The 17,300-nt window shown below is 33.2% G+C and overlaps 1 protein-coding gene across 2 annotated transcripts in view; it reads left to right on the top strand.

Annotated features, from left to right (window-relative positions):
- The window catches only part of LOC114333512 (venom carboxylesterase-6), a 78,100-nt gene that overhangs the window by 56,817 nt on the left and 3,983 nt on the right, over positions 1–17,300 (top strand). For both annotated transcript variants that reach the window (XM_050643799.1, XM_028283397.2), the window contains 3 exons: positions 10,230–10,399; positions 13,450–13,579; positions 16,684–16,825. In XM_050643799.1, the coding sequence (XP_050499756.1) occupies positions 10,230–10,399; positions 13,450–13,579; positions 16,684–16,825 (442 nt within the window). The remainder of the gene's footprint in view (positions 1–10,229; positions 10,400–13,449; positions 13,580–16,683; positions 16,826–17,300) is intronic.

The raw sequence follows: 17,300 nt of genomic DNA, 5'->3' as shown, positions 1-17,300 counted from the left end.
CTAGGTAATGGATCATACTGATCCAAAAAAAGTGTACGTTCCTGGTTAGCTTCAAATCGAGTTTCAGAGTTTTTATCATTTTTAATCTGTTCTTTTATATCATCCACTTCAATGTTTTCTAATATAGAGTTTTTAATATCACTTGTTTCATAAATTTCATCATCATCCACTTCAATGTTGTCTCCTTCTGCTTCATCAATTTCATCATCCACTTCAATGTTGTCTTCTTTGATTTCATCATCCACTTCAATGTTGTCTTCTTTGATTTCATCATCCACTTCAATGTTGTCTTCTTTGATGTCATCATCATTTTTAATGTACCTTAAAGGTTCATATTTGGTTGTTTCATTTTCAGAACCTGAATTCTTATTCAACTTGGTCTCAATATTTTTTAAGTGTTTTGTAATTGGATTAAATAAATCTTCTTGGATTATTTGTCCTTGCTTTAGTTGTCTCAATTTACTTTGAATGTTTTTTCGTTTAGTTATAAGTTGTCTCTTTATATCCTTATTCATTGTAGGTATCAACCTCTGAACAGCTTTGAATCAGGTCTCGAACAGGTCTCGATCAGGTCTCGAACAGGTCTCGATCAGGTCTCGATCAGGTCTTGAACAGCTTTGATCAGGTTTTGATCAGGTCTTGAACAGCTTTGATCAGGTTTTGATCAGGTCTTGATCAGGTCTTGAACAGGTTTGATCAGGTTTTGATCAGGTCTTGAACAGGTTTGAACAGGTTTTGATCAGGTCTTGAACAGCTTTGATCAGGTTTTGATCAGGTCTTGATCAGGTCTTGAACAGGTTTGATCAGGTTTTGATCAGGTCTTGAACAGGTTTGAACAGGTTTTGATCAGGTCTTGATCAGGTCTTGAACAGGTTTGATCAGGTTTTGATCAGGTCTTGAACAGGTTTGAACAGGTTTGAACAGGTTTCAAACTGGTCTAAATATATTTGTTCGATATCAGAACAGTTATGAAATTATTTATTGTGTACATGGTGTTAAATAAGTATTACACAAAAAAAAAAAAAAAGTAAATATTTTTATTGAGAAACAATTATTTATACAAATGAATACATTTTTAATGCCCTATAACGGATCCTTGAGATTCCATAAGAACGATGATGATGATTAGGAACGTAGGTAAAGTTTAGTTTATGTTGGGGTTTAACCGTTCCATTTTTATAAAGATATTCTATAGCACTTATATCATCGTTGCTCAGTTCTTGAGGACGGCGTTCTAGATATAATTTATTCATTATCGAATTGTAGTTTCGGTTATCGGTTAGCCCTAAATAGTGACCAATTTGGTGCGTTAAAACCAATTGCAAATTAAAACCTGGTGTCTCAAAGTCGTTTAGTTTTAAGTTCCATAAAACATTTTTTAATATATGTATTTCCCCACATGGAATTTGATTATTCAACGTAGGAACTATTGTATGGGCTATTTCATTTCTAACATTTTGAATGTCAAAAAATAACTTACATTCCTCGGCTGGTAAACATAAACCTGTTATTCTATGGGTATGCGTATCAAATAAAATTGATAGCTTTGGTGCTTCTTCTGCTGTACAATTAACTTGCTTAAACTTAATTCCACTTGCATTGCTCCATGTATTGATAGCTTTATGGACTACTCTAGTAATTGAAGAGTCTGCATTTAAAGTACACCATGTTATTCGTTGCCTATTAATAATAAATGGTTCTCTAAAAACGTTAAACGCAAAACACACATTTAACAATGCGACGAACCAAAATATTTTGTGTAGTAACATCTTTGATGGATTTTATTCATTTAACTGTTTATGAGATTGTTACCGGCTTTTATATCATAAAATTGTAGTGTCAGCAAAAAAAAACAATATTTTTTTTTTTAAACTTTTTATTTAAAAAATTACATATTTATTTCACAATAGATAAAATACAGTTAAAACATTTGAACTACATTAGTTAGCGGATTATAATTAACAATACGGTCATGTATAATTATACAATAAGCTGCTGTATTAACTGGTATATTCTTATTGGTTTCAATTTCTATTCTCATATCAACACTTCCCGACTTAACTGATTCATTTTGTCTGCTGCAGTCAATAACAAATATGGGGGCAAAAGAACCAAATTGCTCCAAACTAAGACATGGATCTCCAACTTTATAATAGTACGACTGTTGAAATTGTGCATACATTTCATATGCAATGGCATACTGTTTCTTATCAAAGTTCAAGTTCAAATTGTCATACGGGTACATTTCAGAATTTAGAAATAGTTTTAAGTTTGTAATATTACAATGATCGAAATGGCTCGCATCTTCTTTTATGGCATTCTTTTTGGCAGTCTGTAAAGCAAACAAAACAAATCGTGGTCTTTCTAGTAGACTAGTAGTTTTTACGTTCCAGTTAAATTTCATTGTTTGTGGTAGTAGCGGAATTTCATGATATTCCCAACTTCTGTATGCAAGTTCTAAATTAGATCCATTTTCAATAAATTTGTATAAACGTAACTTTTCCGAATCTGACACTTGAATATGCGGCATTTTCCATATAAATTTAAATATTTCAATTTTTGGTTTTGCATTTTCCATTGTAGACGTCACTGCATTTAAATCTGTTGAACTTCTTATCAATACAAGTTCCTGGCGGATGTTAACCAGGATTCGAGTATAATCTTCTGAAAAACCAAGTAACAGTTTGAGTGGAATACACGCACTAAAATTTCCTTTTGCGTCAGTTGTTATTGATGATGGTTTTTCATAGTTCCAGCCTATACTTTTGTATCGGTTAGATTCACTTTGCGTAAACGAAACATAGTTTTTTATTGTCGTTGTTATACCTAAATTTCTCACTCTATCTATTACACAGCCTCCAATTTCATATCGTATCTCATCAAATAAATACATCAAACCATTATTAACAAAACGCAAAGTAGTGCTTTCTTTCCCATCATCCGTTAGACGCCCTTCAATATACAGATAACTCTCAGAAGGTAAGGTGTATATATCTTGAGTCTGAATAGGTATCCTTATTTCATCACAATGGTTAAAAGTTGCGTTGGCATAGGGTAAATGACTATGCATTTCTCGACTCACAACTGAGTTATCAACCAATACATGACCTCCAATATTCAAAATGTTAAAACTCATATTCGCTCTTTTTACAAGTACACCTCAAGAAAATCCTAAGTATTCTAGTATTTATAAAAAATCTAATTCTGCACCAAGTATTTCTTATGCTTTTCTTTTTTCCTGACGTTGTTGTTGTTGTTTTTTATTCTAAATCCCAGTGAGGTTAAAAATACTTTGTTTTCAGTTGTCAACTGTTTGAGCGTCTGCTTATCACTAATATTATTGTCAAAACTTTTAGTATTATATACACTGTTCACACCTGGATTAGAGTTATAAATTACAACCATTTTTTTTTAAATGTAGTCTTAACGTAATAACTTCTCGTGTGAAATTAACAAGATTACCATCCTGGTCAACTATTTTAATGAAAATTTCATCAATATATCTATTTGTGACAGGTAGATAAATTACTTTTTTTGGAATTTCAACAATTTTGTATCCCGGTAAGACATTTGGATAAAACATGTGAATGATATGACCTTGATTTTCATTGACGTATGAATTAGTGATTAGATTACATTCCACACAAATAGAATTAACCTTTGTGATATGCACAGGATTCTCGGCTACGTGAGTCTTTGAAGGTGAAAGCCGTTTTGATGTAAATCCCAATAAGGAGGCAATTGTATGTGGTTTTTCAAAATGAATTACTTTGTTGCTTTTTATTTCACATTTGAGTGTATTGTTATTAATTCTCATTTCCAGACTTGTAGGTTGTTCACTATGATGATGTTTTTTAGCCACACTTTTTACTACGTTTCCTTGCAGTGGTTTCTGTATTATATTTTTATCAATTTCTGTATCATCTTTACCTGGTGTTTGATCTAATTTTAATTCTAATTCAGTTATTTTTTCAGTTAAATATTTTGAAAGATCATCAACTTCATAAGCACCATGTGGAATCGTTATATCGTGACCATTTATATAAAACTTGTTGTTTGTTTGGTCTATATTTGGAATTGTATTGTATGTCATAAAATCAATTAAACCCAGTACATACTGTTCATTTTCGTTTAAAATAATTGGTGGATAAATTTTTGTTGATAACACCGATTCTCTTCCAGATAACACAAAAGTGAACGACATGTTCAAACGGAGATCATACAGTAAATAAAAATTATTCTTTTAAAACAGGTATTTATTTAAAAAATCTAAACACAATTGTCCACAATTTACAGTGTTATAAGATTGATAAATTTTATGATTATATACAATGTGACAATAGCCATTTGAATTAAAGTATGATATAGCTTCCATAGGCGGTCTCAAGTTTCCAAAACTATCAAAATACACAACTTTAGATTTGTTCTTCTTGTACGCTGTCCAATGAGTTCCAGGACCGTCTTTATTATCTAAATTAATAATTCCACTCTCATGTTGCCAAATTTTTTTCGGAAACGCGTTTCTCATAAATACACCTCTGAAATATGGAATTTTCATTAATTTTGCGTATTTTTGTAACTCTACATTTGTCAAAGCATGTTTTGGAATATTTATTTGATCCGCCTTCTTCATAAAAAAATACCCATTCCACTTTTATATGGTTTCAAGTATAAACCTTTTCCAATTGCTAATGCTTCCATTTTACGATTATGACGTTGTTTTTCAAGTAAATCTTCTTTAGCTGCTTTTGCATCGTTTATCGTCTTCACGATGGCGGAGGTGCCACCGGCAATAGTGCCCAAAGCGCTTAATCCTGCAAATATGGGTATTAAAGGTAATATACCTCCAGTTTTCGGAACCTGAATTACTCGACCACGTGGTTTTTTTATGTTCTTGTAAGATTTCACAATTCGCAATGCTTGTTGAATAGCTTCCCTTAACGTTCTTGGTTTGCTTTCCAATAGTTTCTTTCTAATGTCTCGAATTACTTTAACTAAACTGAAATACTTTTGTTTTGGAATTTTAGAACCTTTTTTCTTAGAGACCTTCCTTTTAGAGGTCTTTCTTGTCTTTTTCTTACTAGCATTCATGTTAACAGTTTCTAATGAACTAACTGTATTGTGCATTTGATCTGATTTTATATTCAAATTTCATGTTACTGTCCTACGGGTATATAATAAGCGTATTCAGCGACATTTTGTCAGTCAGTAATTAATATGTGTCTCGAGGTGTACACGCTTAACCCGGAAGATTTCTATTCAAGACTTTCAACTTTTAACAATTGGAAGGGGAAGAAATCAGAAGTAGAGTTAGCTGCTTGTGGATTTTACTTTCTTCAAGTAGAAGATATAGTTAAGTGTTTCAAATGTGGTGTAGAAATATACAAATGGGAATCAAATGACAATATAATCGGAGATCACAAAAAATTCAGTCCTGATTGTACTTTTGTAAAAAGAGTGTATCCTATTTTTCTTAAAATCAACAACAATAAAGAAAATTTTGAGTGAGGCCTGTACCTGTAAAACATAAAATTATGCCTGTACCTGTGAAGTATAAATGTCCAAAGTGTGGAGGAGAGACTGATATACCTAATTTAAATTGTATAAATTGTGAGTACATAAAATTATTGAAATCGAAATCTGGTGCTAAGAATATACCAAGTAGTATGTTTGGGGAAATGTGAGGTTATTTGTTTAAAGAATAGAAAAAATATATATATAAACACTTATCTTAGACTATTTATTTACTAATTTGTAAGTCGTTGATGAAGATGTTAAACGCTGCCATTAATAAACTACCTTTTGAGCTGCACATCCCTGGTGGATATAGGTTTTGTGGACCAGGAACCAAATTGCATAAACGATTAGCAAGAGGAGATAGGGGAATAAATGGGTTAGATGAAGCGTGTCGTGAACATGATATTGCATACTCTCAAAATAAAGAGTTATCAAAACGACATGAAGCTGATAAGATTCTAGCTGAAAAAGCTCTTGAACAGTTTCGATCAAAAAATACAGCATTTTCTGAAAAGTTGGCAGCACTTGGTGTAGCTGGAGCAATGAAAGCAAAAGTGAAATTAGGTATGGGTCTTAGTTCTGTTAATTATAAAGCTGTAACAAAAAGTTGTACTAAAGAATTAAATAAATCTAAAGATATGTTAGAAAAACTAGCTGCAAGTATAAACCACTGTACCTTATTACTACAGGGATTAACTATTTCAAAATCAAGAAAACGCACACAAAATGTCAAGCATAGAAATAAGCAGAAAATACAACAAAAGCTATTAAATCACAAAAGAGCAAAACAACAAATTTTAGATGATATGAATGTAGACATTTCAAATGAGTTCGCTAATGACTCTATAAACAGAGGAGACACAAGAGAAAAACGAAAAATAAATGATGAAAATATCGTTATTGATGCTAAAAAACAAAAAACTGATGTAAACGAAATATTGAACAATACCCCTAAACGAAAACGTGATGATAATGATACTACGTATAACCAACCAAATAAAAAAATAAAATACAATGTATAGTTTGATACCAACTCATTTATTAGTAGCATCATGTCTTTGAGTGAGTATAGACATAAAGTTGCACAGTTTCAAGAGAAAGTCATTGAGTTACAAAAAGATATTAAAGTATATCAGGATTTAAGAAAAATTATTAAACAATTAGAGAACCTACATATTAGTGATAGAACATATCCACTAGGACATATTCAACCATGGACGATAACAAAACCACCAGCGGAAACATAGTTCACCTTTTTGACCTGTAAAAATGTAAATTTTATAAACAATGAAAACTTATTTACATCAAAGTTCACCTTTTTGACCTGGAAAAATGCATACTTATTTACATCAGTTGTTCACCTTTTTGACCCGTAAAAATGCAGTTATCATTTATATTGACGTCAATCAGTAAAACAAGATGATTTTGAAAATTATAATTAGCTACATTTTGCAGAATAAAAATCTATTTACGTACGACTTAACCTTTTTGATATAAAAATGCAGTTACACTATATAAATTGAATCCGATGTGTGAATTGCATTATATCTACCACAACTGAACATAATGGGTCTTGAAAACGTTGTAGTACAGTTCCACCATCAGCAGCAGGTTAATGCCGCTGACCGATTAAACGAGGAGGAACGGAGCAGGTATGCAGGTGTCGTTCCTACAGTTCAACCACCACAGGGGCGTCGCCGGATAATAGAGTTGCACAACGACAGAGACTTTCCAATTGGGACAAGAGAGCGGCAGTTACCTTTTCCGTTGGTGGAGCTGCATAGGGTTAATTTTAGTTAAGTATATTGTATAGTTTGTATTGTTTCTAATTAATAAATATTTATAGTTATTTTTTGTTTTTCTTTTCTACCATTAACTTCCCTCAAACTTTTAGATTTGGTACGTTGCTTTTTCTTTAAGTTCCAAATTTAAAACATTTCTATCTGGCTAGGCTAGGCTAGGCTGGGTTGGATACGACTAAGCAAGTCACACAAGTTCTTTTTTTTACTCACCAACACCTACAAAAACAATTTTAAAGTCTCAAATTTCGATCACCCTGTACAAATTTAACTAAAAGAAGAGGAGATGAAGCGATAAGCGATGAGTTTTGCACTCGATATACAAGGTGGTCAAATACACAGCCCTCTGGTCATTGCCGACCGCTTCTTTTACTTCTTCATAACATTTAAGACAAAGAAAATACAGGTGAGACAGGTGACAAGGTGACAATTCTTCGGGAAAGAAGAAGAGATGTAGAGATAAGCGACCACTTCTTACAACCCTCTGGTCATTGACGATCACTTCTTGTAATTCTTGTACACCCCCAAGGTCAAAGGAGGCTCTTCTGTCCATCAGCTTCGGAGACCCTGATGGACAGGTTACCAAAGTGAGTTAGAACCCCGTCTGCTATACTACTCTCATGGTTACCTGTGCTCCTATACGTCGTAAGTGCGAAAATAGCCCCGATTCGTTTTGTTATATATGTGGCAGTTTTACCATTCCCAGTCAAAGGACAAACATTAGTACATTTGTCAGACAAGCATATTTTGCCTATTTTAAAGTGAAACTTGGTGATCAAGATAAAGTATGGGCACCTCATAAAGTGCATTTCCGGGTTTACGGATGTGGACCAAGGGAGAACGTGCTAAACTTCCATTTGGCGTACCTATGATTTGGCGTGAGCCCAAAGATCATTCAAGTGATTGTTACTTTTTTATAGTGAAAACATCAGGATATAACAAGCAAAACAAATGTAAAATAGAGTATCCTAGTTTACTGTCAGCTATACGCCCAGTGCCGTATTCCGGCGAAAACCCCTTGCCAGTTTTCAATGAATTTCCCTATTTGGAAGAAGAGGAATACGGATATGGTGCAGATGAAAGCGACTCCAATGATGAAGATTTCGAAATTGAAGATGACTCCGTACGTAAGGGATTCGAACAACAAGAGTTAAATGATTTGGTACGAGATTTGGAACTATCCAAAAAAGCTTCAGAGCTCTTAGCATCACGACTCAATGAGAAAAACTTGCTTGAAAAAGGAGCCAAGGTATCCTATTTTCGAACACGAGAAAGGGCCGTTCTGCAATATTTTCAAAGTGAAGGTGGATTTGTGTTTTGCCATAATGTAAGTGGTTTAATGGAAGAATTGGGAATTTCAAACTATAATTTCAATTAAACTATAACTCAAGACTGTTTATAGATAGCTCAAAGCGGAGCTTGAAATGTGTTCTCCTCCATAATGGAAATTTATTTGGTTCTGTTGCATCATGGAAGCACGGTACCAAGGTAGATAGGATGTACATATGATGGCTGGCTATTTTTGTAGCATCAAGCGCGAATGTACACAAACTGAACACTCCTGAAAAAGCCATAAACGCAATTTTTGTTCTTAATTTGTAAGTAATGTTCATTATTAAACAATTTTATTTGTATGAACTCGATTTAACTTAAATTAAATGATTTATAAACTGTATTGTAAACTGATTTTTATTTTATGTTCCTTTATATGCATGATTTTTATGATTTTTGAGGATATCCTGTAGTTTAAAAAGTTGATGTGACAGAGAAAATCTGAGGTTATTCTCAGATTCAGACGCCAAAAATTAGTGAAAAACAAGTGTCAGATCTAACTCAACAAAAAATGTGTTCCCCAGTGTAATTTATGGTTTTGGGAAGACATCGAAATCACATGCACTTTAATGGTTATATTCATAGATAACCAACTCGATTTATTCGATTTAAACGGCCAAATATCATTAAAGAATTGTAGAGAAACAACTCCACAGTGACTGAGTTGCCACATGATGTCTTTTTTCTATGCATGGTATTATTGCTCCTTATTTTGTTGAATACAAAAACTATATAATACATCCTTCTTCTTCAAGTGTTATCTTCTCCCTATGCTTCGTATTTCTTGAATCTTTCTCTGCATAATCAATTGAAGGAAGTTGTATCTTTTCCCCATGTAATATGTCCGAGACATCCCAATTTTATTGTTTTGATCATATTTAAGATTTCCATTTCTTTATTCATCTTTCTCAGAACCTCTTTGATTGTGACCTATCCACAACATTTTCAGAATTCGTCTATACACCCATAGCTCGAATGATTACAATTTTTCCATTGATACCGCATTCAAGGTCCAATCTTCCATTCCAATACAAAATCAAGAAAACATAGCACCTATCCAACCTAACTCTTAGCTCCAACTTCAAATCTCTTGCGCAGAGCACTTTTCTTTTGTTAAAATTTTCTCTAGCCTTTCATATTCTAATTTTGATTTCCTGGAAGTAATCATTTGTAGAATTGATCATTGTTCCAAGATATGCATATTAGTTTACTCGTTCGACATTGGTTCCGTTTTAGTCAGTTCTTTGAGTTTTAGATATTCTCATAAATTTTGTCTTCTTGATGTTCGTTGTTAGACCATATTTTTCTCCATACTCCGCTATTCTGGTCCCTAGCCTCTCAAGATCTTCAATATTTTCGCTAAGATGACAGTACCATCCGCATATCTAATGTTGTCAATGAGATTTCCTTTTACCTTAATTCTAGCTTTTTAACCTTCAACAATAACCCTGAAACTGGTTGTTTTATGTACAATTGTTGGGCAAAATGTTGTTTTGATTATTCAATTACTTATTTTTTCATTGTTCGTTGCTCATAATTTCAAGACTTTTTTTGGTTTGTATATCGTATCCATTCTTGTAGATAAAGATGACTTTAAATGGACCGCATATTGGCTCGACATTAACGCCCCTGGACTTGTTAATGAAAATATGCAAATACATGACCAAAACCAAATGGAGACTGTAGGTGCTGCTATTAGAAAACTTTATACAAACGGAAAATTCCAAGATCATCTTGGTGATGCCATTGAAGTAAGTAAAGTTTGATATTTTTGTGGTAATACCAGAATGTAAATCAAACTAGTTTTTGTTAACTATAAAAATTTTGGTATTTGTATAATTCAATTGCATGCCCCTATTTATTACGGGTTTCCAGAGGGTCTATTAGTGTCTGCATATCCTCAACGTTTTTATTTATCAGATAACAGAACTTTATTATCGGCATATCGTAATCTGTTAATGCTCCTACCACTAATTTCTATTCCCTCCTTATTCCGCTTATAGTTTCCCTGAACAGTATTATTTCAGTGTAGGTATTGAATAATGTCGGGAATAAATGCAGCCTGACGAACTTCCGCCTTTTTGACAATTATTGTGAGGTTTCATTATCTATTTTGTAGGTGTTCTTCTACTACGGCACTACAGCCCAAATTGAGCCTTGGCATTCTTTATTTTTTTCCTTCCCCCTTGTTTGTCTGTGGCTGCTCTTCTCCATACACGGACTCCTAAAAGGGCTTGTGCGTCGCTGTTTACTGTGTCGTCCCAGCGCTTTCTTGGCTTTCCAACCGCTCTCTTTCCCTACACTCTAGCGTTACGTATTCTTTTTGGTAGCCTATCCTCTCCTATTCCATCGTGTTTCCTTACAAAGTTGATAAAGCTCGTTGTTGTATCGACTTCTGAAGATTCCGTTTTCCCTCACAGGTCCTAGTGTTCTCCTCAGTACTTTCCTTTCGAATGTGCAGAGTTTGTTTTTGGATACTTCTTCCAGGATCCATGCTTCACTGCCATAGCATGCTATTGGTCGAATTAAGGTTGTAAGTTTTATAGATTCTCATCTTTGTATTTCGGTGGACACTTTTAAACCGAAATATGGGAGAGGGTAAAATAAGCTCTGTTTGCCTGCGTTATCCTCTTACGCTATTCCCTCCTTTTTCCGCTTATAGCTTCTCTAAACATCATTACTTCAGTGTAGGTATCTATTGAATAATGTCGGGAATAAAATGCAGCCTGACGAACTCCCGCTTTTTTGACAATTCTTGTGAGGTTTAATTGTCTAATTTGTAGGTAAACATTTTTAATTGCCTGTCAACTGCTATGGAATGCACCTAAATTTCAGAAAAATGCGCATGTTTAAAGAGAGAACACAAGTGATGGTTGAATTTTGTGTTATTTAAATGAATTCCAAAATACGGTTTTAAGGATAATAGTCAATGCCCCCTGGTACGTGCCAAATACAGCAATAGAGAAAGACTTAGAAGTCCGCACCATCAAAAGTGACATAAAACGACACAGTGAAAAATATCGGGATAGAGTGAATACGCATGTGAACCCCCTCGCGAGTGATCTATTTATACACCTATGGTGTATAGGTGAAGTGCGCCGCTTAAAAAAATTTAAACCGACGGATCTGACAAGCAGGTTTAACTAAGTGTACTCGGAATAACAAACAAATAACGGCTTTAAATAAATAGGTTAATTATGTAAAGGAAATAATTCACTGGAAATATTTCCTACATGTCCAGTGTAAATATCCGATTATTTACTTATTGTCCTTTAATATTATATATGATATGTGACAGATTGTAAATATACTCGGAGTTAATAAAAAAAAATAAATGACTGTTTTGGCAAGGCACTTTTGTCAAGGTGACATCGAAACCTCACACAGCAATAGAAGTTCTGCGGAAGCTGCATGACTGTGATGAACATGCACCTGTAAGACTCTGACTTATAGGTACATAAGCGGATTCAGCTAAGCCACTCATTTCGACGTGGATTATAGCCCTGTCGCCAGGGGGGTACAACGGCCTCCTTAATTCAGATGGACTTACCCGAGTTTTTTTATGTATTTTGACCCGTAGAACACGAATTTTTTGGATGTCGATAAGATTGTTATAAACAAAGAACTTGAGGAATCACATAACAGCGATTTTTTGCAAAACAAAACATTTTTTTGTATTTTTTGGGTCATTCTAAGCAAAAAATGTTTTTACAAGTTTTTTCGTAGGATCATAGTTTTCGACATAAACGCAATTGAACTTTCAAAAATCAAAAAATTGCAATTTTTGAACCCGAATAACTTTTGATTGAAAAATAAAATAGCAATTCTGCTTACCGCATTTGAAAGTTCAAGTCAAGTTCTATCGGTTTTGATTACTTTTATTGCTAAAAATTAATTTTTTATTGTTAAACAAGGCTATAAACACATAGTGATTGAATGATGTTTTCAATGCATTTTTCATTTGAAATCGAACGAGTAGGCGCGCATACAGACAATTTCTACGTAGATTACGTACATTAAATCGCATGCATTGGGCACGGGAAACACTATGTGTTTATGGCTTTGTTTAACAAATAAAAACTTAATTTTTAGCAATTCAAATAATCAAAACCGATAGAATTTGACTTGAATTTTCAAATTCAGTAAGAAGAATTGCTATTTTATTTTTTAATCAAAAGTTATTCGGGTTCAAAAATTGCACATTTTCGATTTTTTGAAAGTTCAACCGCGTTTATGTCGAAAACTATGCATCCTACGAAAAAACTTGTAAGACCATTTTTGCTGAGAATCACCCAAAAAATACGAAAAAATGTTTTGTTTTGCGAAAAATCGCTTTTATGTAATTCCTTAAGTTCTTTGCTTATAACAATCTTATTGACATCCGGATCAACTGTTACCCAAAAAATTCGTATTCTACGGGTCAAAATACATAAAAAAACTTGGGTAAGTCCATCTGAATTAAGAAGGCCGTTGTACCCCCCTGGCGATAGGACTATTAGACTCAGACTCAGTTTCAGACCAGTACGGTTATTCTCTTGTAAATTTTTCTGATGTAATTTTAGCAATACAATTTTCTGCTATTTACAAAATAATGTATTTCCTTAGTGATAAAAAATCCCTATTTTTTTCATTATTTATCTTTTTTATTGTCAAAAGTAAGGTAGTGTTACTTTATTATACCTTCTTTTTACAACATTTTTGCTATTATACATTTTTATGAATAAAAGATATTTGGAGAAGTTTGGTAATAAAATTTTACTGAAGTTAAAGGTACGATAATTTAGATACAACTTTTTTACAGTTTTTCAGTGACACCTCGTTTGGAAGAGCCATTATTCAGCATGCCAAACTTCAGTCGCAGTTCAGTGATGTTTATTTTTACCAGTTTTCATATCAAGGAACTCTGCCAGGAGAGCGCCCATATTATGAAGGTAACAAATACGTGTTGGTGACTCCGTCCTTTAGCTCTTACGTTAATTTCTTTTGTAAAATTTATGAATATATGAGGCGCTCAGAGCAACAGTGGCCTAATCTACAATCCACAATTTTACCAAAAGCTTTTATTATATTAAAGTTATCCCTTATTGAAGTATTTTCAGATGCCACTGTTGCAATGAGCGCCTCATATATGAAGGGACGAAACTGTATTATTTGTAAAAAGTCAAAGCCTGCCATGGCTGTGACATGTCCAGAGATAAGAATATATAAAAACAAAAAAGAAAATATTACAATGGAAGACGCTAGGAAGATGAGATGATTCGATACTACAAATATAAGACAATGGAGGAGAAGGGCACAATAAGGGTCAAAAAATGATATTAAAATATTAGCAGGAAACTTTAATGTAAAAATCGGAAGAGGTGATATATTTTCTTCCACCATCAGTAAAGAGCGCTTACAAGCAGACTGAAATGGCAACTCATTGCTATAAACTCATAAACGTTGCTAATATCAAAAATAATATCGAGCAGGTCTTTTGATTTTTTTGTCGAGCGACTATCGAGTTGACAGTATGCGCACTTCAATATATTCCTACAGTACAGACTTATGTTACACAACTAAATAGTTGTTTTCGACTAATATAATGTAATGCGGGACAGCTTGGCAGCTTGGCTATTAGTGCACCCTAATATGTCTGTGTAGATTTTGGCATTGGATCCGAGCATGATATGTAACACTGTTGCCGTATCCTCTATTTTTTCATACTATCACATTACAATTTTTTGTGATATTATATTTGTGTGTGAAATGTATCATTTGTGTATTTTAGGTATGTTCTAGTATGTTATGTATAGATAGGTTTTTACTTGAATATTTTAAATCATTGTGAAGTTTAACTTGCTAGAGACCTTTTAATATTGTGTAATGATCCACAAGGAAAAAGTTTTCCTGCAGTTGGCTGTATACCATGTAATACAGAAAACAGTAAAATCGTTTATAAAAGGTATATATTTAAAATCCCTAAAAAGGGCTACATCACAATCACATAACTAGTTTTCGACTGGTTTATCAGTCATCATTAGTGCTTACGTGAAGTTTACATGCTAACCACCAAGATATAATATAACAAAAATATGAGGGTCAAAGCCCTGTATAAGTAATCCATCAAGGAAACATAGGTTGAAAATGCTAACTTAAGCGTGGATGTTTGAAATATTTTTACTAATATGCCCCAGGTAACATCTGAGCTGTGATTTGACTTGTTCACATGGTGGAAGTGTGGCAGCAAGTACAGGGCTTTGACCCTCATATTTTTGTTATATTATATCTTGGTGGTTAGCATGTAAACTCCACACAAGCCCTGATGATGACTGGTAAACCAGTCGAAAACTAGTTACGTGATTGTGATGTAGCCCTTTTTAGGGATTTTAAATATATACCTTTTATAAAGGATTTTACTGTTTTTTTTATTGTGTAATGAGTAAAAAATAAGTAGTTTTGAAACACCAATTAAGTAAAGTTTATTATGTTGTTGTTTTCACCAATTTTGAAAAATGTGAAAACGTTGATTTTTCCACGTCCGTCTGTCGGTCCGTTTGTCTTGTCTGTCTGTTTGTAAACTCAACTACTCCGTCATTATACCAGCTAGAATGACAAATGAGGTGTCAAATGAAAGCTTATAATCCAAGGATGGTACTAAGGGTGAGAAATTTAACCTAGGCTGTCTGTCCGTCTGTCCGTCTGACCGCGAATATAATTTCTTCGTCACTATACCAGGTAGAACAACAAATGAGGTGTCAAATGAAAGCTTATAAACCAAGGTTGGTACTAAAGGTGAGAAATTTGACCTAGGCTGTCTGCCCGTCTGTCCGTCCGACCGCGAATATAACTCCTCCGTCACTATACAAGGTAGAATGCCAAAAGGTGAGAAATTTGACATCGCACTTCCGGTTTAAGATTTGCAACCGTAAGTAGTGTTTTAAAGTCACCGAAATAGTGTAAGCGATATATCATTCGACGTGCCTTAGCAAAATAAGAACAAATGTAGAATTTTGGTTTTTATATCATTTCCGGTTAAAAGATTCTAACAGGAAGTGCCATATTATAGTCGCAGAAATACATGTAACACATCAATCGAAGCGTATTGAAAAGTCGAATTTGAATCTTTAATTTCGATTTCAAAGTAATTTCTGTTAAACAATTATGACCCACAGTTTAGTAAACATGACTCAAAATTAGTAAAATCGTATACCAATCGACGCAAAGTTACAGGAAGCGTTCAAATATCGACTTCCAGTTCTACTTTCGATTACTTTGGGTGAAAACCTTGGACTTAGTTGTCCAATTACGACTTCATCTAATAGGACGAAGTCCAATTACTTGTTTTTTACAAACAGCTCAAAAGAGGGATGTTAATTATAAAAAGGTAGATAAATAATTTTAACAAATTAAAAAATAGTTTTGAAACAACAATAAAGTTTTTTTAATACAAAAAGCTCAAAAGAGGCATTTTGAATCAAAGTTACCTTAAAATTGTTATAAAAAAGAAGATCAACTGATAAATAAAAGAGGTCAATGAAGATAAACTGTAAAAATGTTTTTAAATCGAAGTTAATTTAAATCGTTATAAAAAAGTAGATAAATAGATAAATCAAACAGATGAATGATTGTAATAAATTAAAAAGGAGTTTTGAAACACCAATAAAGTAAAGTTTTTTTTTTCATTTGACACCTCATTTGTCATTCTACCTGGTATAATGACGGAGAAGTAAACGTTCTTATAAAATTATTCTATTGTTCTTGTAGGTACATTATTTAACATTGATTGAAATTATTAAACAAATGAAGAAAACAGTATGGCAACACTGTGACGTACAAGCATAAGATTCAGCTGTGGGTTACATAGGATGCACTAAAATCTAAGCTGTCCATTGTATGCGGTGGTTCTAAAACGTACGTACGGACGTTTATGGTCCTCTCTGAACCAACTGAAATGCAAGATGTCTCTCAATTTCGTTTTGCAGCGAATTATTTTATATTGTTTTTGTATATGTTTTTGTATTTGTTTTTATGGTTTCACGCATTTTTATTTTAGGAGCATATAAAGTAGCCCATAATGACGATAACAGTTACCTCTGGGTGTTTGGTAATAACACGAATTTGAATACTTTTCCAGCAGGTGATATTTTAACAAGTAAAAGATACCGAACGTTATTTAGTAACTTTGCCAAAGACTTGTGAGTATCTTTAAAAAAATGTATTACTTTTTATTTATACAATTGCATTCCCAAAGTATGATATACAGCTGGTTTCAAAAAATATAGTGGCGAGTGTTTTCATGAAATATTTTATCTCGCAGACAATAGAAATAGCTACGCATTGGCGTTGTAATTTTAAACAATTTAAGAATATTTTCTATTTGAAACAGGACAAATCCTATCACACAAAACGTATAACAAGACGAAGCGTGAAAACGACCCTTTAGTTCTCTCTACCTTTACAGGATTGTAAAAAACTTGTGATTGAAATAGAAGAAAACGAAAAATAATCTGCGTTTGTTAATTGAACGGATTGACATTCGTACGCTACGTCTTAAATATTTAGACAATAAAAAATACTACAAAACTGAAGACAATTGTATAATATTAATGAAACCTTTCAGAAGGAAGCCGGTTGGTTATCATATTACTCTATCGTTTTTCGAACAAAATC

The sequence above is a fragment of the Diabrotica virgifera genome, chromosome 2, assembly GCF_917563875.1.
Source record: "Diabrotica virgifera virgifera chromosome 2, PGI_DIABVI_V3a".
Lineage (NCBI taxonomy): Eukaryota > Metazoa > Arthropoda > Insecta > Coleoptera > Chrysomelidae > Diabrotica > Diabrotica virgifera.
Note: the sequence above shows the minus strand (reverse complement) of the source record. Positions and strands in the feature narration are given on the sequence as shown.